The 26,131-nt window shown below is 43.1% G+C and overlaps 1 protein-coding gene across 1 annotated transcript in view; it reads right to left on the minus strand.

Annotated features, from left to right (window-relative positions):
- The window catches only part of FREM2 (FRAS1 related extracellular matrix 2), a 639,092-nt gene that overhangs the window by 154,935 nt on the left and 458,026 nt on the right, over window positions 1-26,131 (minus strand). Inside the window, exons 7-11 of the mRNA XM_086935067.1 lie at window positions 19,208-19,357; window positions 17,621-17,830; window positions 9,232-9,429; window positions 8,024-8,188; window positions 7,753-7,935 (exon numbers count right to left, since the gene is read on the minus strand). Of these exons, the coding sequence (XP_086791193.1) occupies window positions 7,753-7,935; window positions 8,024-8,188; window positions 9,232-9,429; window positions 17,621-17,830; window positions 19,208-19,357 (906 nt within the window). The remainder of the gene's footprint in view (window positions 1-7,752; window positions 7,936-8,023; window positions 8,189-9,231; window positions 9,430-17,620; window positions 17,831-19,207; window positions 19,358-26,131) is intronic.

Below are 26,131 nucleotides of genomic sequence, written 5' to 3' on the forward strand. Positions count from 1 at the left end.
GTCCTTTGGACCCCAGATAGGCTGTGTGGCGGGTGTCTGTTTTAGCGTTCTAAAAAACCTACGGACGGCCCTAGATCTCCTTCCTACGTCTGTGCGTAGAACGTTGGTACATGCCTTCGTCACATCGCGCCTAGACTACGGCAATTTGCTGTATCTGGGAGCAACCTGTAAAGCAATAAATCGCCTCCAGGTGTTTCAGAATGCGGCAGCTCGCCTCATTTTAAAATTTCCCAAAAAATCTGCCTCCAAAGCTGCCCTGCAGACCCTCCACTGGCTGCCAGTAAGGAGCAGAGTCGAATTCAAGGCCCTTTGTACTTGTCATCGCATCCTTGCTGGGAAGGCACCAGCACCACTCCAGAATCTAGTCACCAGGTATGTACCCACACGCGCTCTGCGCTCCTCCCATGGAGGCCTATTAAAGGTACCTAGGATAAGGAGGGCTCGAATGGGAGGAAGATCCTTCCGCTACCTGGTGGCGAAGAGCTGGAATGCCCTACCTCTTAACCTTCGCCTGGAGTCATCTGAATCCAGCTTCCGGAAGAAGCTAAAAACATACCTATTTTCACGATAATCGGGCATACTCCACACTCCTGTCCATTTGAGTTCTTCGGTTTCAGCGCGGGGACACGCCATCTGAGCGTACCAGGCGCTTTATAAAATGTCCTTATTATTATTATATAGTATTTGTCACCACGTTCCGTTCAATATTTAAAAAAAATTGTGGAGTGGCTTTTCAGAATGTATAGAAATAATTCACAAAGATATTATTTCAGAAAGACCCACTCTGCGTTTATGGGCCATCCTTCCTGGCTTATCTGTCCTCATTGTGATGATAACTACTGAAACATCCTTTTATGATGTTGTTCACAAGGCCCTGCAGTTAGGCCGATGTTTCAAGATATGGATGGAGCAACCAACTGTAGGAATTCTGAAAGGGGCGGTGAGGAAGCAGCGGTCTGTAGCGCTGCTTGAACCGCACCCGGCATCTTTATGAGACAGAACTGCAGCTACGAGCATGCGCTTCGCTGGAGCGAGCCACTTGATGATCTGCACACCACAATGGTCTGATTCTGAGGCAGAATCTCACACTGCTGATGACTCCAGGAGTTGCCGTTTGTCAACCGACCCTTGGGGTATAGTTGGAACTCTGCACTGGGCGCATTTAATTTAGGTCTCAATCACAGGAGGTACGGGAAGTTGAAAGCCTGCAGCATCAGTAGTCCGAGCCTTGAAGCCTAGGAGTCAATCTACAAACACATAGATATATAGTATGGAAGCCCCTGGGTGCTCCTTTTGCCAACGCGAACCCCATACCACTTGATCCAAATGTTTATCTGTGGGAAATCATATAGAATGCATACCAGATGCATCAGGGTATGCAAATAGAGTGGGGAATTGAGGATGTCACCTGAGTTGCACTGGACCATCACTGCAGTGGCAGCTACCAATAATAAAATAAAAATATGGTGGGCGAGATGTCCCCAAACTCACAAGTATTGCTTCCGCCAATGCAGCACTTCTATCCCTGATTGTGTCCACGAGCATGAAAGGGAAGGACTTCCGTCCTGCTTTTGGAATGCAAATCCAACCAATCCTGGAGCTGCTCTTTTGCTGAGAGCAGCTCCAGCATTGGTGAGAGCAGGGTACCCAGCACTCACTTTGAGGCTGGGGGCCTGTGCCAGCATTCTGCTGGCTTGCGTCTACAGTGTGCATGTCGGTCTGGCTGCAGCAAGAGAGCCGGCCAACCCGACAAGTGCACTGCAGGGGCAGCTGTTATCCTTCAATGCAGGATTTAGCCCCACCTCCTGCGCTCACATTTGCACAAGCCTTTTTAAAATAAAATGGCATGGTAATAAAATGGCACTGCATGCCATTTTATTGATTTCTGTGTGGCTACTGTTCTATTGCAGGCGGGGCGATGCTCCTCCGCTCTTCAGGAGGAGCCACCCTGCATCACCGGCTCCCTATTATTCGCACGCATTCAATGTTACTTTTTGATCCTCCAAAGCCTACTCCATTTCTTTTGAAGAAGGCCACAATGCCTAAAGATCAAAATGTCCCTTTTTTCAACGGTCCATGGATCATTATTCATGCAGTGTGACAATACCCACTGCAGAGTTGTAGTGCTGCATAATGCTGCATGCAGTGCTGGAAAGTGCTTCTGTAGCATCTGCCCAATCTTAGAGGGGTTTGTCACTACCTACTTCCACCCTCCTAGCTCACGCTGTTCCATGCCAGAATCTGTAGCCGAGAAGCCATCCGGTGACACGAATCCCCAAGCGCATTTACTAACAAATTCTATAGAGAGGGAAGGAAAACTTAGTATACTCCTGTTAATTATCAGAAGTGAGCTTGGATGAGTTCTGGCAAGAAACACTGCACGCAATCTTGCATCTTGCCTTTACTGACTCAAACAAGGTACCTTCTTCCAGTACCCATCGTCTTGCTAGAATTCATGTTGGGGGCCCCGGAGAATTGGGGGCCAGATGGGCTACTACACCGGTCCAAAAAACCTATTCACAATTTGCAACCAGTGTGAAATTTTGCAAACCAACCAATGAAGCAACAGGCCCTTTTTTTCAAACAACAGAAGAGTCATTGCTGAAATGAGCTTGTTCTCCATCAAGAGAGGAATTGTCGACATGACTTAGCACTCTCCATCATTGCCCCCTATTTCATATAGCACTGTCCAGCATTGCCCCCTATTTCATATAGCACTGTCCAGCATTGCCGTCTCATTCCTTTTAGAACATTGTAACTTTTGTTTATAGTGGCTGGGGCACAGCTCCTCAGATTGATCAACTCTTTGCTGTCTAATGCTGGTTTCCTTTGGCCGATATCATCCAAATGCAATATTTACACCAAATGATTTTACCAGCTTTTGCCTAATTAAAGCCCAGCATGCTTTGGTAGTTGCTTTTCCTGTTTTGTGCGCATGCAGCCATTGCTACTCTGCATTCTGACCGGTAGTGATATGTTCCACAATCATATAGGAGCCTGGCTTTTCTGATTTGTTGAGTATATGCACTATTCTCATGTTTATGTTTTTTTTTGTCATGTGAAAAATGTCTCTGATTGTTGGACAAGGAGGAAGGAATAGGCCAGTTTGGCTAGTACAGAAAAATCCCACTTTCAATTAACGTTGGCACGAGTGCTTCCCTGTATCCCTCAATTCCTTCAAGAGATGTGTTACTTAAGACACAACTTAAACATTTCGTCTTTCTAGGAGAAGTTGTAAGGCAAACAACAGTTTTTTTAACGTCCCATACTTTTAGTTCAAAATTAAGAAGTCCTCTGAGCTAATGTCTGTGTCAATTTACGGCTGCTTAGGAGATGTTTTTTTATTTCTTTGAACGCTGAGTTTCTGGGTGAAAGAAGATCAATAAAATGGCAAATGGTGTAAACTGTCCACAAATAATGTAATAATGCCATTTGCTGAGAAGGGATCACACTCTAGATCTTGGGATGCACGACGTTAGAGTTCTAGAGAAGGTATGTTTCTAACAATCAATATAAGTATATTTATCATACCGCTGGGTGTGAATTTTCTATTATTAACAACAATTCACAATATTTTTGTTAATCATATTTAGGACACAGTTTTTCCGTCAACCAATGTTTTGGTTACATTAGTGTGTTGCCATGCCACATATATCAATATGATCAGACTACTTGGACAATATGTATCTGCTACCTTAACTAATTCATAGATCATCAAGTAAGACTTCAGAGGGGAGAGATGTATATTTAGAGAAGACCTCTGGTTCCCTCGGGTACCTTAAAATAATTTGCATGGGAAAAATGATATTCCTGTATGATAATGACTCTTCTTCATGAAGACATACGTTCAGCACATGGGGCTTAGTAATGGAAGTAATGCTGTTAGTAGGGTCACCACCCCCTTTTGTACTGCTTTTGGCCGCCATAAGTGTGGCAGGGTATGCTCGGACGTGAGCCCCTTGCTCACTTTGCCACTGGATTCAAGCAAGCCCGGCTGAAGACAGCTGGAATGCCGGAAACCGGTCCTCGGAAGCTTGTTTCCGGTCCAGGGAAAACATGGCTTGGCAGTTCGGGCTGGACTGTTCCCATGAGGCACAGGGTCAGACTGATTTGCATATAGCCATGTCTGAACTGGGGTGGCAGAGTGGGCTAAAGAACGGTGATGGATTAAACCCAGATCTTTTGACTGGGTGTGAGTGTTTGATTAATTCAGTCAGATGCTCCGTCCATCAGCACCCCCTTTTGTACTGCGTTAGTAGGGTGGGAAGCACTTTTACCTGCCGGGCAGTAAGTTCCTGAAAAGAGTAATTGTATAAAGTAATCATTTTTCACAAGTGATAAAGACGCTGTTTAGATTGTTCATTACCCGACTGTTGCATTTCAGTGGAATTACCGGGTTTAAATGGACCACTGGCCAGAGGTGGTGTTCGGAATAGTGCAAGGCTAAAATGTGAGGATAGAATGGGTTAAGCATTTGAGGGCTACTTTTTTCTACTTTACTTTCATGCCCGCTTGGAGACGGCTCCAATTTACCAGTGAAATTATAGGGTATTTTTAACAAATGAATGTTCTCTCAATGTATATATAAGATGCTATGAATTTGGCAACAGTAGAAAAGAAACACAAGGACAAAGTAATGGTGTCAGAAAAGTAATGTATGAAAAAAACTAGAGTGTGCAGAAACTGCAACTACTGCACACTTCAAGCCAACTCCACACTAAACAATCCTTCTCCAAGCTGAGTTTCTCAGCAAATCTAATACACCAAATCATAATGATAACTGATAAAACCAGAGGTCAAAGATAGCACCACACTTTCCACAGAAGAGATATGAGGCGCAAGATGTTAGAGAGGGAGGTGAGATGGCAGGAAAGTCCTTTGATCCGATAGACTAAAGAAGTTACACACATTCCAGAAGGCATCCAGCCAGTTCCAGTCAGGGAGGGCCTTTTCTGGCCAGGCAACAAAGTGAGGGTGCCATGCCAAGTGGGCCTCAAGTCTATCACTTGTTAACGGTGAAATCACTAAAAAATAACGCTGAATATCCCAACAAATGATTTGGCAGTTCTTGTACAATCTGGCATTCTTTGAGGTGTGACGAGTCGAAAATACAGAGTTGTTCAAGTGGAAGAACAGAGCCCTAATACAGAAACTTAGCACTATAGAAAAATAGCAGGTCATAAGTTTGTGTAATGTGGGATTGTACAAACCGATGTTTGAGGGTCAAAATGAAATCATGCACAAGCACTGCATGTGTTGCATGTGCTTTCAAGTCTGTTTAGTCCACGGTTGCCTCGTATAAAAAACTCTTTTTTTTTTTTACAAGGTAAAACAAGAATTTAAAGTCACACCTAAGAAGTGCATCAGAAAAATCTGTTGCACCCTTTTCTGAAACTTAAGTGGCAAAACTAGTAAACATTTCATTGCTCAGCTAGTTGTGTTATTTTAAATGTGTAAAAGCCATTTCAACGAAACAAAATCGAATCTGTTAATATTTCTTAAACTAGAAGAAAGCCTGTCTTTGATCATTTTGTAACAAAAACTGAATAAACTGGCTTTGCCACGGAGTTGTCATCTTTATCATTTAAAAACAAAAAGCATTGTCCATGACTTATCATGTAACCCCAGAAAATATAGTGTGAAAGCAGTTTGCGCCAGGCAAACATTATCCTTTATTTTGAAAACACAGGTACCAAGTTTCTGTAACATGGACCGAGAGATTAGTCTGGCTCGAAGGACATCTCTGGCTCTTTGGGAAATAAAAAGAAACTTCTTTTAGAAGAGCAATAAGATTTCACTAACGTCTGTTTGCACCAGTGCTGCTCGGTCCTGGAAATGTACAGCTTAGGATTGCACAACTCAAGAGAGTATCCCAGATTTACTGTCGAGAGGTTATTCAGTGCTGGCGTCACCGTACGGTGTCACACGGTGCGCTTGGTCCTCCACTCATGCATATGTCAAGCTTCTGTTGACTCATGCAGGAATGGGTATGTTCCGCCAGGCAGCACACGACTAGAAATATCTGTGATACCACGAGGACCTTCTTAACTAATCCATACTCACCACTCTCCATATACTGTAAAAGTGTTGCCTTGTTTAGAAAATGGACCGCAAGTTAATGGTGAATCTCAAAGGACAAATCCACACCAAATGTGTTCACTATAGCATATCTCACTTCACTCTGTTATTGATAGCTGACTTTGCATGCATGTGTCTGTTGGTATTTGAAGAACACAAACCTAGTTACATAAGAAGATGAGTTCCCATGAACACAATGACATCCCCTCTTCCCGAGACATCCTTGTTGGAATGGAGTGGTCATTCACAGAACAGCATCTCCTAGAACTGACAGCAGTGCCCTGATGAAGGGCTGCCCCAGAAATAGACTGAAACACATTCATGAAAATCATGATTTAAAGGAATAAAATTAATGGAAAATGATGAAATAAAGAATTTCATGTATGAGAAGAGTAGAAACCTGAATTTGTTTGCAGCTTTCAAAGAGAAGTGTACAAATAAGTATATTACGCTATTTGGTGTACGAAAAGTTGTGCAAAAGGAGATACACCCACCAGTAAAGGTGTACATGCTGACAGCCTAGCCTACAAGGCCATACATTAAAACAACCGCTAATATTTGGTGGACTTGCTCTCCACTTCTACCCGCCCGAGATCTCGAAGGATCAGGGGTGTCTCTCTTTTGAAGAGTATCCAAATTCAGAACCTCCCCTTCACGGAAGCAACCTTTCTCTGAGGGATCCCCACAGCCAGAAACACACAAGCCTCAGAAGTAAGGAAACTAACTAAAAAAAGGAAATGCATGAAATATCACCATACTCCTCTCTCTACACAATATCTACATCTCTGAATCTAAATGAACCAGGTGATCAAGGGTATCTCTACTACAAAGTTACAGCCACTACTCACAGACTTGTTTTTTTTATTTTCAGACTTGTCAAACTTTTTAATCCAGTTCCCCACCTCTTATTTAATCATCAGTTTCTTTTATTTCCCAAAGAGTCATTTTTCTTCTAAAGTCCCCTAACTCTCCCACTCCAGATGACTATTTCATTATCAAAAAAAAAATAAGCAAACCTTTAATGGGTGAATTTTCTACCTTGGAATATACCTGTGACCCATGTTAAGGCTTCCAGCCTTACCCCTGGAAATGTACGACTATGAATACATTTTTAGGGTTTATTCTTAAAAAACAAAGGTTTCGAGAATACGAAGAAAAATGTAAAACATAGACTGAAGGAGACTTGTTCTAGCTCTCTTCATTGTATAGGTTTTTTGCAAAACTTTTTTAAACACGAATTCAAGCTGTTGCTGTAAAGCTTATGGCATCAACTTGTACCAGTAAAAAACCTTGTATTAAATGGCTTAGTTAACAAACAGGAAAGAGAGGAAGACTAAATACTAGTGTGTGTGAAGCATCAGAGTGTGTTTACTTACACACAAAGTAATTGTCAACATCATAAAGAACAGTCACTCGTTCTTTTCAATTTAAGACATGTCCTGAGCATATTCCCTTTGTATGGTACAGTATTTTGTTACAACACAGTAAAGAGCTAATGGAGAAGTAGCCACATACATTATAAGATTCAAGTAGTATGGTTGGTAGAAGTGAATGATAATTTGACTGCTGTTATGGGTACAGATTTAGGCTGTGTGTCTCTTTGCCCACTACAAGAACACTGGGAAAGAAGGGAATGCAACATCAGAAAGTAAGCATCAACTGCTTTGCTCATACCTTCTGACACAGGGTTATAGTCTTCTCCGGAGGTGGCCGAGCCGTCCTTTGTGTGCACCCTCACGATGGACACCTTCGAAGTGTCACCAAGGCGAAGGACAGGAATTTTTACAATCACAATTTGACCAGGTTCCTTGGGTTCACTGACACTAAACTTGGTGTCTCCAAACTTGATGATGGCTCCTGTTAATTTGGAGAAAATAGTTTGAGATATTTGCTGCAGCGTTGCTCCGAAGACAGTCATATAGTAATACATTTATTAAGGTCTTACTGTCAGAGTCATCTTTGATTTTGATCAGAGTTTCGTTTTGTTCACCAATAGAAGCTCCAAAAGGTGAGTCACTCTTCGGAGTACCAAGAACCAGGCGCAGCTCTTCTTCTTCCTCGTGAATAGTATCATCGACCAAAACAAGGATGCAGGGCTTCTCCCTCTCACCTAAAATAAGCACAAATAAGTATGAATATCAGATATTTGATCGAATTTATTTATTTATTGAAGTATTTTTTAGAGTGGGGACACTGGAATATAAGCAATGGAAAGAATTGCAGAGAACAACGCGTAAGGCCACAGCAGAGAAGTTGAGCGAAGAAGCACACAAAAGGATGTGGAGGAAATTCATGTATCCAGGAGTCTGATGTGAAGGTGATGATGTATTTTAGGATAGGTCCTGAAAAGCTTACATAAAGGTATCAATTATGTTGGCCATTAATATGTTTCATCACCTCCACAGAGACTATAGAATCGTTCCTGGGCAAATGGAGCACTGAATCTTTGTTTTCTGTAGTCTAGATGAGAAGACCAACAGTTTGGAAGTAAGACAAAAGTTTTTGAGGAACTATGCTAGCTTTCGGGCTTTGTGATTTGTACTACATCAGCTCACAGTACAACGTTCCTCCCTCTGATCTTGTGACACAAATGTCACATGGATATTGTCAGTGGACGCAGCCTGAGAAATCATGTCCACTGGGTATTGCATGACTAGAGGTGTTCATAGTGGATTTTTGTGTATCCCCCCATATATAAGAGTTTTGTTTCTCCACTGAGAAATATTTATTTGAAAAGGATGAATACCTTTCTCAACTTACTTTTTTCCCCTCATTCCCCATTGGAAACACAATTAATTGTCCCATTAACAAGAGTAATTTTGCTTGTATTTCCAGAGTAGGCTACTACTTGCAAGAGGTAACTGAGTACTCACAACATATGTTGTGGTACGTGTTTACAAAGTTCTGCCGATAAGCCTACCCAGACTTGCCTGCTAACCTGGTCCTATCCCGAAATTCGATTTTGCAGGAATTCTACCAAATGTAAATTTGCTAATGTCACTGAATGGATTTAGCAGTTTACCTAAATTATTATTTCTGGGCCCCCAACTTGAACTTGAATACAAAAAAATCTTTTTGAAGGCTCATTATAAGTAGACTCTAAGCCTCTGTCAAGGAAGGAGTATGACTCACAGAAAAAATATCAGTAATTACCTGGAAGAAACGTGATGATGGCACTGTCGGTGTTCGGACGTTCTTCAAAGTCCATCATTACCTGTGCAGAGCCTTGCCTGGAGTAGCATCGCACTGTAGATTTGTAGTTGATATCCCCAGACCGGTACACTACCGCTGTAATCTGTCCATCTTTTTCATTACCTATGTAAACTGGTTCCTTGAACTGTACCTTAGGCACTGGAATGGGAAACACAAGTGTTACAGACGCATCTACTATATTGAGCCCAAAAAACATAAATAATCCCAAACTGACTCCTTTAAAACTTGAATAGTACTTGGATGATGAATAAACATAGTTTTTCCATCCAGTATTAAATAAAGTTTCAATCTGTATTACACAAGCTCTAGGAACATTCTCTTTTATTCTATACAAACTTCAGCTGCTCCAGTACTGTTAACTTGCTGACAAAAAAATATACTTTTAATGCATTATCACTTTTTTATCCATACGTGAACTTCCGCTTCCTCACCTGTCGACCTGTTAACTGACAGAGCCAGAGGCACACACATGCCCTGTGATAGAGGAGGACAACATCCTCATGGAGGCCGCTCCCTGCAGCTCAACCACAGGGCTCCAGACACTGGTAGGAGGGTAGAATCTGACTGCCATTTCAACTGAGTGCCACACAATGGCAACCGAAAGGAAGTGAGCTAATATTACAACTAGTGCTGATAACACCCTACTTTAATTAAAACCCCAGACAATGGCAGTAATCAAGAAATACAATTCATTAAAAATGTGGTTCCCAGATACTGCAAGCAAGTAAGGATGTCATGTTTTGGTTCTAAAAACTGTGCAAGAAAGGACATCTTTTCCAACATCATTTTTCAATTACACTACTTCCCAGAGTTGGGCTACTTTGAAATACCTGCCAATATGACAGTAAGAAGCCAGATCACATGGAGTGGACTTTGGGAAGGGCAAAGCTGACAGGATCCCTACCTCCACTGCTATCAATTGTAGCTCAGTGAAAAGCAAGGGCTGCCACGGCCTTTCCATATAGTGAGACGCTCCTCAAAAGTTTAGCAGCTACAGGGGCTTTGAAATAGAAACAGATTCCTCGCCTCAAGGGTACGTAGGAGGTTGGCATTGGCTCCTTAGGAAATTAATGTGTTTTCGTCTGTAGCACATACTTTACACATTCAACTGAATTGCCTCTGAGTACTTCCTAAATGTCTGCAGGGAAGAGAGCTAAGGCCCAATGAGATAATCCGAATCACTCAGTGAATTGATCTTCTGGTTCTGAAATATGCAACTTTGCATCCAGCACTTTTCTAACAAAAAATACTCTCCATTGATTATTAATGTCAAAGAACATCAACATACAAGGCCCTGTTTCATATAGGGCATACTTGTCCTGTTTGTGACATGGAGCACCTTTAAGCAGGTGTGCCAGGTAAGCATGGGCGGAAAATCCGTTTCGCTCGCGGATTTTGCGGATTTTCGGGAAATTCGCAATCCGCGAGATTCGCGAATCTCCCGCAAAATCCGCAAATCCGCGAGCAGCGGATTTTGCTCGCACTGCTCGCACTGTTCGCGTGAGTTCGCGGCTTCCCAGTACAACTTCGCGTCCCGCGAATAAGTGCAAAATTGCAGAAATACGATCTAATCAAAACTGAAACTACTTACCAGGTTCAAAAGTTCAGGCTCATCATTAGTAGCCATTTCCTGTAGCGCTTGCTGAGGGGCCCCTCCAGAGTTCAGTTGCCAGTTGCAACTATTATGTGACCCTGCTCTGAACCTCAGAATAGTTACACATATGCCACAAAGGTCCTGAATTACAGCTAAGGGAGACAAGCAGGAGCCAGGCTGGCAGTTCAAATCCATTAATCAGCCCCTAATTCATTATTGTCAGTTGGGGCAGGGCAGGTGTTGTAACTAATTTTGCAACAATGAAAGCACTTAGCAAGTGCAAAAGTTCACTAATCAGGAAGCACTAAGGAAGCAGGTGCCAGCTAAAAAAATATTCTGTGACACATTAATCAGCCCCAAATTAATTCAGGTCACTTGAGGCAGGGAAGGTGTGCTTGCGTTGCCACAATAATGTACACTGACTGGACAACCAGAGGGTGCTGTGATGAAACAGAGGGTGGCATGGGTGGGCCAGAGGGTGGCATGAGTAGTCAGAGAGTGGCAGTGGTGACAGAGAGTGGCAGTGATGAAGAAGAGTGTCCCAAACAGGCTGGACACGTAGAAACAACAAGTTCGCGAAACTTGCGACCCGACAGGTAAGTTCGCAATTTGCGACATTGTACAAAACCCTCGCGAACTGGCAGAAACCCGCGCAAACACAAAAAAAAAAAATCCGCAAATTCGCGAGAATTCGCGGATTTTGCGGATTGCGAGTTCGCAAATCCGCAAAATTCGCGAACGCGAGATTCGCAAAATTCGCCCATGCTTAGTGCCAGGTGCAAACAGGGAAATTGCACCCTATAATGTAGAATGCACTGCCCTCAGGTTGAAAAGCTGCTCTGTGACTCTATGTGCAGGCAGCAACCCGCCAGCACTTTTGAGAGTGCATACATAAATGGTTGCAATTATCGATTTTTGCAATTATTAAGAGAGTTATTTTCTTTTAAATGAGTTTACAGCCTGATTCATCAAGCTGAATTGCGCTCGCAAAAAGCCAGATTCTGAGAATCTGACCCTTTGCGAGTGCGATTTTTGCATTTGGGATTCATCATCCCAAATGCAAAAATCGGTAATAGCGATTTCGCAAATTTGCGAGGAATTACATTTAAGGAATCTCTATTTGAGATTCCTTAAATGCAATTCATCATCCATTTTCAAATTGCGAAATCGCAATTTCGGGCCGCTATTTACCGCGAGGTCAAACCTCGTGGTAAATAGCGTCAACTCAGAAAAATGCTTTTAAAAGCATTTTTCTGAGTTGCATGTTGCACACACACATGTCCTTTGGACATGTGTGTGCGCAACCCCTGTTTATATTAGCATTTAAGGGGTGCTACAGGGTGTCCTCTGGACACCCCTGGCACCCTTTACATCGCTATCTTATTTGCGATTAGCTAATTGCTAATCGCAAATGAGGAATACTCCCCATTCATTCCTATGGGCCTTTTAGCCCATAGCAATGAATGGGGAGTTATTCCTTATTTGCGATTAGCAATTTGCTAATCGCAAATAAGGAATCTGTAGGAATCGCAAAAAAATGTTGCTATTCCTACATGAATCCCGTTTTGCGAGTCTGAAATAGCGATTCCTTATGATTCGCTATTTCAGACTCGCAAAACCTCCCAATGATGAATCAGGCTGTTAATCCTTTAACTGAAGATGTGACTTTTAATGTGTAGTATATTTGAGATTTCTAATAGTTTTTATTAATCAGATACAACAAACATTTTCTAATTTGAGACCCTAGCTGGAAGGTGGGATGAAAAAGACCTGAAGTGGAGACGCCTTGGCTACATATTGGGTTGTGCAAATACATGTTATACTTTGAGTTGGTGAATTGCTTTTCCAGTGGCACACTTTCAAAGTTAGGCGGACAAGAAGCCTATGAATAAAAACTAAATTCAAGTAATCATATACATTCACAGTCAATCCTATGTGCGAGTAAAGGTTTGTCAAACACATGTAAAATACTTCAATGAAATGTGGCTAATCATGCAAACAGTATAATAAGAACATTTATGATGCAGCTACAAAGCTCCATGCCACTTTTGAGATGTACAAGATATCAATAAAGAATATTTATTGTACACAACTGCAACATCAGATTTTCCACAATATTTTCATACAACTGAAATCAACCAATCAATCAAGGATTTATAAAGTGCGGCATATCACCGGTGAGTATGTCAAAGCACTGTTTGCTAGCTGCTTTGTGGTGATCTGTTCATTGGAACAGCTAGATATTGAGTTTGTTCCTGAATTGCCGGAACAATGGGGCGGTCGTGAGGTGCAGGGGAAGGTCGTTCCAGGCTTTGGCTGCCAGGTGTGAGAAGGACCGTCCACACTGTTGCCCTGGCGGATCTGGGGTGTTTGCGAGCGAGAGGGAGGCAGATCTTAGGGGTACTAGTTAGTTGATGGAAGGTCATGCATATGTTGATGTGTGCTGGTCCTTCGTTGTGCTGGCCTTTGTATGTGTGGGTCAGCATCTTAAAAATTAAGTATGGGTGAATTTTGCGGATCCGTGGTCCGCAAATTCCCGCGAAATGGCAAAAAAATCTGCGAGTTCGCGGATTTTCCCGTGAAATCGCTGATTTTTTTGCCATTTGCAATAATGTGACACGTGTACCCTAATGTGTGTGGTGCGGGGCCAAACGGGCGGGGCTTCTATGCGAGTTCACATGCCTCTTGTTTATAAAGGGTCAGAGACCGATCAGAGCAGCAGATGAGAAGAAAGCAGCCTCCTGGTCACAGTAAGTACACAGGGATTGCGCTCGAGAAACTCGTGGATGCAAAGTCCTCCATCAAGGATTACATCTAATTCTAGGCAGCAGATATGGGGAGGAAGCACACATGCCTAGCCTCGACCGCGCTCACTAGTTGTTTGGGCTGATTGTAAAGCGTGACTGAATTTGAGCGTGTGTGGCGGGGCCAAACGGTTGGGCCTTCCATGCGAGTTCACATGCCTCTTCTAAGGGTCAGAGACCAATCAGAGCAGCAGATGAGAAGGAAGCAGCCTCCTTGTCACAGTAAGTACACAGGGATTTGCGCTTGAGAAACTCGTGGTTGTAAAGTCCTCCATCAAGGATTACATCTAATTGTAGGCGGTAGATATGGGGAGGTAGCACACCTGCCTAGCCTCGACCGCTCTCATTAGTTGTTTGGGCTGATTGTAATGCGTGACTGAATTTGAGCGTCAACTTGGGCACCTGCTGTATTTATATCTGTAAGTGCTTCCTGTTGAGGTTTAATTTTTGTGACAGGAGCATCGTGCCAGAATGAATCCTATCTGCATTATCCACGAAGATGCTGCTGCTGCAAAAAAAAAAATCAGCCCGCAAGCGAATTTTCCAATTTTCATCAATTTCGCGAGATTTGTAGATCGTGAAATTGCCGAAAATCCACAAAATCCGCGAGCGGAACGGATTTTGCGCCCACACTTACTTGAAATCTCTTCTAGATCACGAGACAGTGTAGCTTCTTGAGCACGGAGAGGTGTAGTGCAGCGGCCAGATCGGCTGACTCCAGAGCGCAGGGCTCATGGTTTGATCCCTGTCACTGACAGCAGCTCAGCATCATGTGACTCTGGGCAATAGCTCACTTAATCTCTCTAAAAGCCCCCAGCACCTTAAGACCATTAGGGGTGATTAGTTTGTGCTTTACAAAGACCGGATTATTATAGATGAGGTTTGATGTGGTCCTATCTGGGGAAGTCGATGATGAGGCTTGCCGCTGAGATTTGTATTGTCTGCAGTCTCTTCAGAAGGTGTGTGGTGACTCCTATGGAGAATGTGTTCCCACAGGCCGGCCTGCTGGTATCAAGTGCCTGCTGGTCCTTCTGGTGTTAACTGGGAGCCACCTGAAGATCTTGAGGAGCATGCATAGGGTGTGGAAGCAGGCGGATGAGACTCTGTTTACCTGTATCTTCATAGATAGTTTGCTGTCCAAGATGATGCCAAGCCTGAGGGTGTGATCAGTCAGGGCGGGGATGGCCAAGCTCACCAGCTTCATGAAGCAGACCATGGGGAGAAGTTGTTACCAAAGATGAGGACTTCTGCCTTGTCCGTATTGAGTTTGAGACAGTGTCCTTCCTCCAGCCGGCAACATTCACCATATATCTGTGGAAGCTGGTTCTGGTGGTGGAGTGGTCTTCTGACAGCAAGAGGATGAGCTGGGTTTCGTCGGCGTAGGAGATGATGTTGGGTCCGTGTGATCTGATGGTGTGGGCCAGTGGGTCAGGTTTGTGTTGAAGAGGGTGGGGCTGAGTGATTATTTTTAGGGGATGCCGCAGATGATCTTCTTGGGTTCTGAGGTGAAGTGTGGGACACAGATTCTCTGGGTTCTTCCGGTGAGGTTTGAGGTGGTCTATTTAAGGGCATTTCCCTGGATTCCGAAGTTGTGGAGTCTGTTGACGAAGATGTGATGGAAGACAGTGTCAAAGGCAGCTGATAGGTCCTGGAGGATGAGGGCTGCTGTTTCACCGTGGTCCAGGAGGGGGCGGATATCATTGGTGGATGTGATCAGGGCTGTCTCGGTGCTAAGGTTGGCTCTGAATTTGGATTGAGATGGGTCCAGGAGGTTGTTGTGCTATAGGTGTTCATTGAGTTGCTGGTTGATTGCCTTCTTGAGAATCTTCTGTGGAAAGGGGAGCAGTGAGATGGGCCGGTAGTTCTTCAGTTCTGTGTTTTTGGCAGATGGTTTCTTCAGGAGGGGCCTAACTTCAGCATGTTTCTTGTCTTCCAGGAAGGAGTACGAGGTAATGGAGATGTTCAGGACTTTCTCGAACTCGTTGCCAATCGTTTTGCTCTTGAGTTTGAAGATTTGGAGGGATCAAGGGTCATTGGGTGCCCCATGAGTGCACTGAGCTCATGTTGGAGATTGTGGCTTGAGTTGTGAGAGGGTCCCAGTGGGTGAGCAGGTGTTTGGGATTTGTGTTTGTGGGTGTGAGCATGGTGATGCTTTTGGTGGCAAGGGACTGGGGTTTGAGATTTTCGTAGATGGCTGATATCTTATTATGAAAGTGGTCCACCAAGGTATCACAGTCCTTGGGAGGGGGGCGATTTTGATCTCAATGGCTGCAGAGCTGGAGAATGCCTTCACTATGAACCATAACTCTTTACTGCGGTTTGCGGTGGCTTCTATGTGGTCTGCTAGGATGTTCTTCTTTTCTTCTTTGTTTCTTTCAGGAGGCTGTGGCACTGGTTTAGTGCTTTCTTGAAGGTGGCATGGTCACTTCTCTCTTTGCTGGTGCGCCAATTTCCTTTCTAGTTGCCATCAGTTGCATTTGGCGGATTTCAGTTCAGAACCAGCTGGATCTTCTAGCAGTTCCTTTGGATTTGGCTAGCTTGACAGAGGAGATTGTGTTAGTGCATTCTGTGATCCACTTAAAGAACTTCTTTGCCGCCTGTTCTGGGTTGGATGTTGAGTCTCGGAGGTGGGAGTTGAGAGTGTTGTTCCACTTGTCTTCTGATATATTTTTCCAATTTCTGAGTGCTGAGCTGAGGGACAAGGCGCCAGTGTTGGTAGGTCCTGAGACGGTGAAGTGGGCGCTGTAGTGGTCAGTTCAGGTGAGCTGTGGGATATGGTTGTACTTGACTGTGTCGCTGGATGCGAAAATCGGATTGAGTGGGTGTCTTGCGATGTGTGTAGGGTCGGTGACAAATTACTAGAGGCAGATGTTGCTAATACTTTCCAGGAGGTCAGTTGTGTTGGTGTCGCTGGGCTTGTCAAGGTAGATTTTGAGAACCTCTACGAAGATGCAGTGTTCGGAATCAATGGCAATAGGGGCAATGAAGTCAGGAATAGCATTACAGAAGCAAGGGCGTGGTCCTGGTGGTCTGTATGTGAGGGTGCCTCTGATGAGGCTTAGCACCTCCGTGTTTGTTAGTTCCCTCCCAGTGTGTTGTCTTGTAGTCTTCGGGGGTGGCGATGGCGATGTCCAGCGTGGAGGTGGGTTTAGCCAGGTCTCTGTGAGGAAAATGATGTCCGTGGTGAGGGATAAGATTGTGTCCCAGATCTGTTTGCAAAGCAATCATGCATTGGGTAAAATGCACAGGATCTGTGCTGTGGTGGTCTCGGTCGTGGTGGTGGACGTAGGTGCGTTTGCGGTGCCTCTGGCATTGTTGGTTGCTTCGGTGTTGCAGGTGAAGAGGCAGTGCTAACAGGAGAACGGGAGAATGGTCCTCTGATGGTGTGTGGTGAGGGACAGCGGCAGTTGTCATTGCGCCCGAAATGCAGGGCTCGGAGGTGTAGCTGTGCAGGGTGCGAAAACCAGGATTCCTGGTGCTGGGTGCGGTCCAGGCCCCGACAGATGCAGATAGGCTTGCCTTCGATGCACTAATGGTGCAACCGTGCTGCGGCCTCCATTAAGAAGGTCCTGGGTGGTGGTGGGGCTTACTGGAGGGGGGAAGCAGGAAGACAGAACGTGTAAAACAGCAGCAAAAACGAGCGGTTAGGGGAGCAGCGGCAGGAAAAACAGCAGGCAATAATAATGCAATGACAGGCTATGAGCTACAATAATGAGGAATAAGCAAAACAATAAGCAGTACAGAGATAAAGGATAAAGATAAAGGTTACAATAATAACTATCTAAAAACAGCTGTATAGAGATAAAGGTGGATAAATAGTGTTAACAACAGTGGCACGGAGGCAGCTGTGCGAGTAAGTAGTTAAGGTGAAACTGACACAGTGGAAAAAAGAAAAAAAAGAACACTTCTGATCGGCTGAACAATCACTTACAGTCAGAGACAGAGTCGTTGATGTAAACAGTGGCTTTGCTTGGCTCCCCGAGGACAGCATTCATGGGCATGCGCAAAATCAATTCAAATTTCTCAACTCCCTCCAAGACTGGCTGTCCCAGGTCATCCAGAATGATTACTCGGAAGGTCTGCATGTTCACACCAGGGGCGAAATCCAGATTACGACTAATGCCCACATAATCCACACCAGCTAGAAGGACAAGGAAACATTACATAAGTGGACTCAGTTATTTCAAGCCACTCCTGCAGACAAGTTCACATAAAGTATACAGCCAGTAAAGTTTCAAGTGAAATTCATTTTCCATGTAGATTCACACACTACAGTAAAGGTTCGAAAAGTTTTGGGGTGTATTCTTCCTCATTAGGTAACATTTCTTCAGATTACCAACTATTACAGGAATATCCATCATTGTGTTCAACTGGCTGTTGTTTAGTTTATCACCTCACTCTGCTTATCCATGTCCAATCAATGTACGGCAACATTAAGATACAGGAGAGACAGCCCTGACTGCAGCTTCTAATGGGTTCCTGGAGGAATTAGTTTGTTCAAGGAACGTTTATCTAAGGAAGCTGTAAAGAGGCTAGTGGACTATGAGTTTTCATTCCCTGTCCAATGGCTTTCTCTCAGCCTCCACCTCCAGCTATGTAAAGCTATTAGCCATGCCTGCTATGACATACTAGTAAGCTTTGCCAAGACAGCATTCTTTTATATTAACAAACTGCAGCATTTAACCCCTTGGCCGCGGTGGTAATTCCACTGCGGTGCAAGGTGGGAGGGGGGCCGTGCGGTGCCGCCATGCTCTTGACGGAACCACTCCGTCACGAGCCGCGGTGGCGCTGTGCTTGTGACGGAATGGTTCCGTCACGGCCCTGGCCGCTCAATGGAACGCTCAGCGCAGGCGCGGAATCAGCGCCGCCCAGGCGCGGCGGCCGGGCCGTGACGGAACCATTCCGTCACCAGCACAGCCCCACCGTGACTCGTGATGGAATGGTTCAGTCACGAGCGTGCAAGGGGTTAAACATTTTCTACTGTATTTAAGGAGAAGATGGACATACCTGTGATTTATTAATTACACATTTTAATCACCCTTCTTTTGACTTAAAAAAAGTTAAAGAATGAACATGCAGACATTTTGCATTGGGTATGTGCAAGAAGAAAGTAGGCAAGTGATTATTCAAATGAACAGTAAGTAATACATCAATTCATTTGCATTAAAAAGATAGAATTACAAGTAAAGACATATGTTACCTTTGGTGATGCTATTTCTAGGCAATACTGCTGCCTCTAATTTGTTTTTATATCATATTAGAAGTACATCTTCCATTGGATTTATTGACAATAAACAAATGGTGTCATAAATTAAATTTTGAATTTAACTCCTGTGAAATTGTTCGAAAAGGCAATGCAAGGCAGTGCTATATTAAATTCTTAAATAGAATAGAAAATACAAACAGTTAAAAATAGACTTGTTTAAATAGTTGCCCGTTTCTTGCTACATTTAAAGGTGAGTCTGCTTCATGTGTAAGTTATCGATAGCTGGTGACGTGACAGAAAGGGGACGCTCACCCTCCGCAGACACCGGCTCTGTTTTTCGTGACCGGACGGTCACCGTTGCAGTCTTTGAAAGGTCGGTTCCTGTTCGCCAGACACGCACTTCCACAAAGCCAGCGTTCTCCTCTACATAGTACTCGAGGTCTCCAAAATAGAAGGCGGGTTCTGGAAAAGGAACAGTGAACACATTTTGAATAATTTCCTCCCAAGAAATTCGACGCTTAGCCCCCTCTCTAAACTGCCCCTAATGCTTCAGAAATCGATATCAGCAAAACATACTTCAGCCTAAAGGGAAAGTTTCGCCCAAAACATATTTGAGGGTATCGATCGAGTCACTTTACAAAATCACAGCATTATCCTGCCACGTTATTATTTAAATTGAATTCTCTGCCACTTTTTCTAAGTTTAGGTAGTTAACACCAGGCACCCACCGTCTTTCTCTCCCTTGCAATTATCTCACACGTTTTAAGTGGAAAAGAGGCGTGTTATTTTGTTACTTTATGTGTGTGTTTTGCTACTGCACGACGAGTGCTCCGCATACAGTAACAAAGTAACGTGCTTGTCATATTCGAAATGTGTCAGAAGATAGAAACAAGAGAGGGCGTCTGTCTGCCAAGTGACAACTTTCAGCTGTTACAGTTGGAAACAAGATTTGCCAATCACAATAGGTCGCGCTTATGAGTGAAACTGCTACTTCAGTATCTGGGGATACTGCTTCTTCAGTATCATGCAGCCATTCCTCCACCCAGTGGCTTATTCTTTCATTCCCCCACATGCCCAGCCACAGTAAAAAATAAAAAATAAATTAAAAAGCACATACAATATAAATATCGGAAGAATGAAACCATGCCACCACATAAACAATGCAGGCACATCCTTGCAATGAAAAATACACTTAAATATAGCAGCGAGAGGACATCCCCTATGGTTGTTTTAAAGTTTCAACATGGCTGCCACGTTTAGAAGCAATGTATGAGCCACCGTGGAGTAGCAATACCTTATTTGTTTATTTATTTATTTATTTTAAAAGTTTTATCTAGCGCTGGCTAGACCCAGAGGTATCAGAGCACTTTACATGATCAGGATAGAATACAGTAAACATGGTATAAAAATCATGATAACAAAGTAAAAAACAACCAAATTACAAAATCAAGGAGGGATGAAACAGGAGTTGAGGCAAAATAATACTGGTAATATTGGTAGAGTGGATTACAGGAAGAGGGCCATATATTACAGAGACAAATAAGGAATATTGAAATGAGATCAGGAGTCAGGCACAGGTTAGGATCCCCAGTAGTAGTTAAGGAGGTGGGTTTTGAGGTCTTTTTTGAAGCTGGCGTACGAGGGGTTACAGCGCAGGTTTTTCGGGAGGGTATTCCAGATAGAAGGGGCAGTTCTAGAGAAGGAGTGAGATTGTGTGGTTTTCTTTTTGTGCAGAGGAGGGATTAGGAGGAGGGCGTTGGAGCTTCTCAGAGGACGAGTGGTACTAGCGATAAGGAGTTTCTTGGATAGGTACTGCGGAGTGTTTTGGTGGAGTGCTTTATGAGTAATGCAGGCCATTTTGTAAGTTGATCTCCCTTCGATACGGAGCCATTTAAGCGATTTGAGAGCTGGGGAGATATGATCGAAGCATTTGCAGTCTGTGATGAGCCTGGCTGCAAGGTTGAGTACAGCTTTAATAGGGGCAAGGTGGACCTTGGGGATTCCGTTGAGGATGGCGTTGCCATAGTCAATACGTTAAAGAACCAGTGATTGAACTGCAAGTTTAAAGTCATCGATGGGTAAGAATGGTTTGATTTTCTTGAGGTGATGGAGAGTGAAGAGGGCTCCTTTGGCAGAGTTTTTGATGTGAACGTTAAGGGTGAGGGTGCTGTCGATAGTAATGCCAAGAGATTTGACGGAGTTGGACAGTGTGAGTGAGCAGTTGAGTGCATTAAGGTTTGAGATCCACGATTGAACGGGGAGACGGTTCTTTTTAGGGGCGAAAAGGATGATTTTATTTTTATTTGGGTTTAGTTTGAGATGATATGACTGGAACTAGGACTGAATCTTTTGAAGGGAGTTGTTCAGGTGTAAGATGTCAGCGTGAGTTTTAATCTGTAGTAGATTTGGGTGTCATCAGCGTATAGGTGGTAATTGATGCCTGCTTGTTTAAGAATGAGAGTGAGGGGTTCCATAAAGAGGTTAAAGAGGGAAGGGGAGAGGATAGAACCTTGGGGGACTCCAAGGGAGCAGGGGAGGGGTTAGATAGACAATTTTGAATTTTTATTTGCTGAGTTCGGTGTTGAAGGTAAGAGGTGAACAATTTGAGGACAGTGTTGTTAAGGCCGAAGCGGGTCATAAGAACATTGAGTAAGGCTGAATGGTTGACTGTATCAAACGCTGCGGAGAGATCAAGGAGGATAAGAAGGGAGGTCTCACCATTATCAAGAGATTGATGGATGTCATCAATGACATTGAGCATTGCCGTTTCGGTGCTGCAGCCTCTCCTGAAGCCAGACTGAAGGGGGTCGAGTAGGTAAAAGTTTTCAATGTGTTTGTCAAGTTGTAGTAGGACACATTTCTCAAGGACCTTTGAGAGAAGGGGGGGTTGGTGATAGGGCGGAGATTGTTAAGGTCATTTGGGTCAGCATTTAGATTTTTAATTATGGGTGAGATTTGACCACATTGAAGGGAGGTGGGGACACAGCCAGTGGAGAGTGAGTTGTTGATAATTTTTGTCCAGAATGGGGGGATGATTTGTTTAAGGGTGGGGACAAGATTGGAGGGTACAGGGTCTTTTGTGTGGGAGGATGGTTTAAGATTACCAATTATTTTGAGGACTTCTAGTTCTGTGACGGGGAGGAAGTTGAGCAAGGATGCATTGTTCATTAGTTGTGAGTTAGGGGGTTGGTAGCCGGTGAAGTGGTAGGAGGGAGGCCAGTGGAGTGGTTGGGGGGGGTGTGGAGAGGAGGGAGGGTGAGAGGGGTCGTAAGGGAGTGGGTTGGAGGGTGGTTTTGTGGGAGGGAAGGATTGATCAATTTTGGCAATTTTATCCGAGAAGAAATGGGCAATTTCGTCACATCTGGCCGAGGACGCTGTCATATTAGGAGGTGCTGGGGAGGTTTGATTACAAATTATATTGAAGAGTTCCCTGGGTCTGTTTTTGGCACGATCTAGTTGAGTGCGGAAGAAGGATGCCTTTTGCTTGAAGATGTGCTTTTTGTACGTGGTTCTAGCATGTCTAAGTTGAGCCAGATGGGAGGGAGAGGGTTGGTGTCTCCAGGTTCTTTCTGCTAGTCTGAGTGCCCGTCTTTGATACAGTATGCACAAAACCAATCCAACATGATCACTCACTGACCGTCACACTAGCCAGCCACCATGTAAAAGTAATGTGCTTAGGGTGTCATTATTGTACAGATTCAAGATGGCTGACAATGTTTTTAAACATGGAGGCCACTTGCTAAGTGTTAAGCAATGTTGCACTATGGACAATGCATCTCAAGATGGCTGCCCGGTTTAAAAGTAGTGACCACGGCTAAAGTGGCAAACGAGCAACCAGATAGGTTTCAGACACCTTGATCACAGACCGTGATCAAGGTGTCGGAGGACACCGAAACGCATTGGTTGGAATACCGATGACCCGTGTGGATTACTGAATAAAAAAATACTTAATTGCACATGTCCGTGAGTGTGTCTCCATTCTTCTCAGTCTGAGAAGGTTCGGATGAATATTTTACGGCTTGGCTCCGCCGTGGGGATTTTGCACCGCAAGTGAAGCGCCAAGGCTGCGGCGTCATTGAGCTACAACGAAAGGATATATATATATATATATATATAGCATACAACTTGTCCTGTCGCAGCGGGAGCACTCTTCAGTCCGTGCCGGTGAAGGGACCAGGGCAGTGTCCCGTTTTGATTGAATACCAATAATTCACCGCACACGCCTTGATATCAGATTGCAGTTTCTTTTATTTCAAAACGTGACAACACCTACGCGTTTCGAACCGTAGTTCGTGTTCACGGTGAACACGAACTACGGTTCGAAACGCGTAGGTGTTGTCACGTTTTGAAATAAAAGAAACTGCAATCTGATATCAAGGCGTGTGCGGTGAATTATTGGTATTCAATATATATATATATATATACATACATATGTGTGTGTGTGTGTGTGTGTGTGTGTGTATAGTAGAAGGTAGAAATACATATATATGGAGTTAAGAATAGCAAATCAAGGCCTTGAAAAATCATAAAAAATATTACTAGACCTACAGGTCTAGTGGCTTGAATAGTCTACTCAACTTAACTGTACTATACTTGTCCCGTAATCTGGTCTCAAATTATGTGATACTAGCAAATAATTTATTTTACAGAGCTGCCTTTTTCTTCATGATCACATATGAGAGCACCTTTAAATATTAAAGTTCAGCATTTCTGCTGCGCAAACAATCTATTTTGCCTGATTTAATAGACCAAACTTTAGCACCATGTATAATGAGAATCTAACCAACATATAGGGTACACCTAACCCCTGACCTGCCTCTAATGTTCACTAATAGAATCAGTGCAGGAGCAGGAATGCTTCTCAGTTCATGTTTAAATACTTTTAATAAATGTATGACTAAAGCATAATTTATAAATGTATTGTCATTTAGAAACAGCATATTTTCCATTGAAATGCCCTCAAACATTCCCACTAACATGCTGTTTTACTAATAGAACTATATAGAATATAAACAATCTGTGGAAATTGGTTTTCAGCAACAAAAATATAATATTTGCGCATCACTGAGTAAAGAGTTCTGCTTTCTTTCATCCTATTAAAAACTTTTTTAATCACAAAGAAATACAAAAAAAAGTGCTTTCATAACTACGAAAATATATTTTGAAGTGTTTGTACAGCTTATTTACAAGCTATTTAAATTTTGTGTTAGAAAAACAACTGACACCCTACAACCTTTCATTTCACACTTTTGTAGAGCACAATTGTCAAACAGTTCACTTTACAAAATCCTCTAACTTTGCTGCTTATTTTATCCTGGAGGTTTTGTTTACTTTTCTTTCTCTGACTGCATATTGTAAGACATAAGCTGACGTTTGACCTTTGCCTCTGCACACAGAGCAAATGTGACAAGATTAAACTGCTTCTATAATGCTCACTCACTTTTGGAGGGAACATAACACCTGTTGTTTATTAGCTCATCAGAACAGCCAGTAGGCCCTAAAAATAGCTGGTCCTCATAATATCTGACTCTGGGTGAGTACCTTTCTCGAGGCCTGAAATCCATACTTACCTTTATGAAATACCTTCTCGATATTTTGGTCCTTGATATTTTTGCTAAGCTATCTAGGACTCACAATAGTTTTGAACTCGAAATTCTGTTAGTCAACCAATCTTGTTTGACATGGTCACTATGAAAACACTAGTAATAATAGTAGCTTGTTTTCAATGTCCTTAAACAGCTGTTATTACAGAAATGGTTGGAATACCTTGTTATATAGGGTTTAACACAATGAAATAACAATCTGCCCTTCAATGTCTATTACATTTGTGATATGCATTTTACGATAATTATGTCAGGTTTACTGCCTTTGTTTCAAAGACAGATCAGGTCAATGGCATCTGAATGCCAATGAAGCAAGAAGGCTTATTGCCTTTTCCTCTGGCAAAGCAATATATTAACTCTTTTCAGAGAGCCTAACAAATTGAGTGTGGATCCTCCCTGTATCAAAAGACTATCTACCTTGGAGAAGAAAAGAAACTCTGGAGGTCTTCCAGACAAGGACCAGAGGACACCATTCATGTGTTGTGTCTTTGCATAGCCACTTTGAATGATCATCAGAAAATCCTACTCAAAGACTTCATGAAAAGAGGGAGAAGATCATGCAGAGAGAAAGCTGTTGCGTGTTAACCCTATGGATTTAAGATTGAACTGTGCTCTGGTAACATTTCTCAGGATAGTGGTGAAAAGGGTACTGGCTGCAGAGCGCAAAGAGGCAGACGAAGGACCAGCGAGTAGGGTGTGGCTCAGCTATTGGGGCACTACTGGCATTATTAAAGGGGAGACACGCAAAGGCATTACAAAGCTGAGACACATTTACACTTTCATATTGAGATCTTGTTACCAAGAGATGGACAGGGCATACGATACAGAAACGAAAACTCCTATTGCGGACTGTCACTAATACACTTTAAATCAACCTCCTCCGCACCTTATGCCCCCTCCACAGGTAGAGAGAGCTATTAACATTTTCCTAACTTGCCCCCCGGTCTCTGTACTCTAACTTTAGGCAATTGGTCAGGCAGTCATGTTATATTTACTGGTGGTTTTACTCGGCTCTTACTTGTGCAGAGTTTTGGGTTACTTTGCTTTACAATAATTGAACTTGTATCTTTAGACGTTACCACTGTTTTATTAATGAATGTTTTAACTTAACAATGAGTATATCATAGATTATAGAAGTTTTACTGCTGTATTTGATTAATTGTATTTTGCTAAGGTTCACTTGTATTGCAATGTTTTTAATTAACTATGCAAATAAATTACATTTTGAATTTGAGAGAGCCTAATAAGGATTACCACACAAATAATCCTCTACTCTGAGGGTTTGTCAGATGAAGGAACCAAACCTGTTGCCTACTACGGTAAACTGTGTATTTTCATGTTAAAAAATGGTGGTCTACTGTCTTTCACTATCCACCGTCAAATGGCTTTTTGTCCTATATTTTCACAATAAACAAGAACCTTGCATAGTACAATAATCTGCAAGAGTGCATCTCACATAATAACTTTCCTGGCTTTAATACACTGGAATACAAATCTACCTTTCAATGCGTACTGGTTTTAACATATGATTTTGACAGTAAATAATTCAGGCCTATTGTCATGATAACTTCTTAATAAACCAATCAGATCTATGTTATCTGACATAACCTTTCTCTTCTAACCAATGTGGTCT

The sequence above is a fragment of the Lissotriton vulgaris genome, chromosome 8 (assembly GCF_964263255.1).
Source record: "Lissotriton vulgaris chromosome 8, aLisVul1.2, whole genome shotgun sequence".
Taxonomy (NCBI): Eukaryota; Metazoa; Chordata; class Amphibia; order Caudata; family Salamandridae; genus Lissotriton; species Lissotriton vulgaris.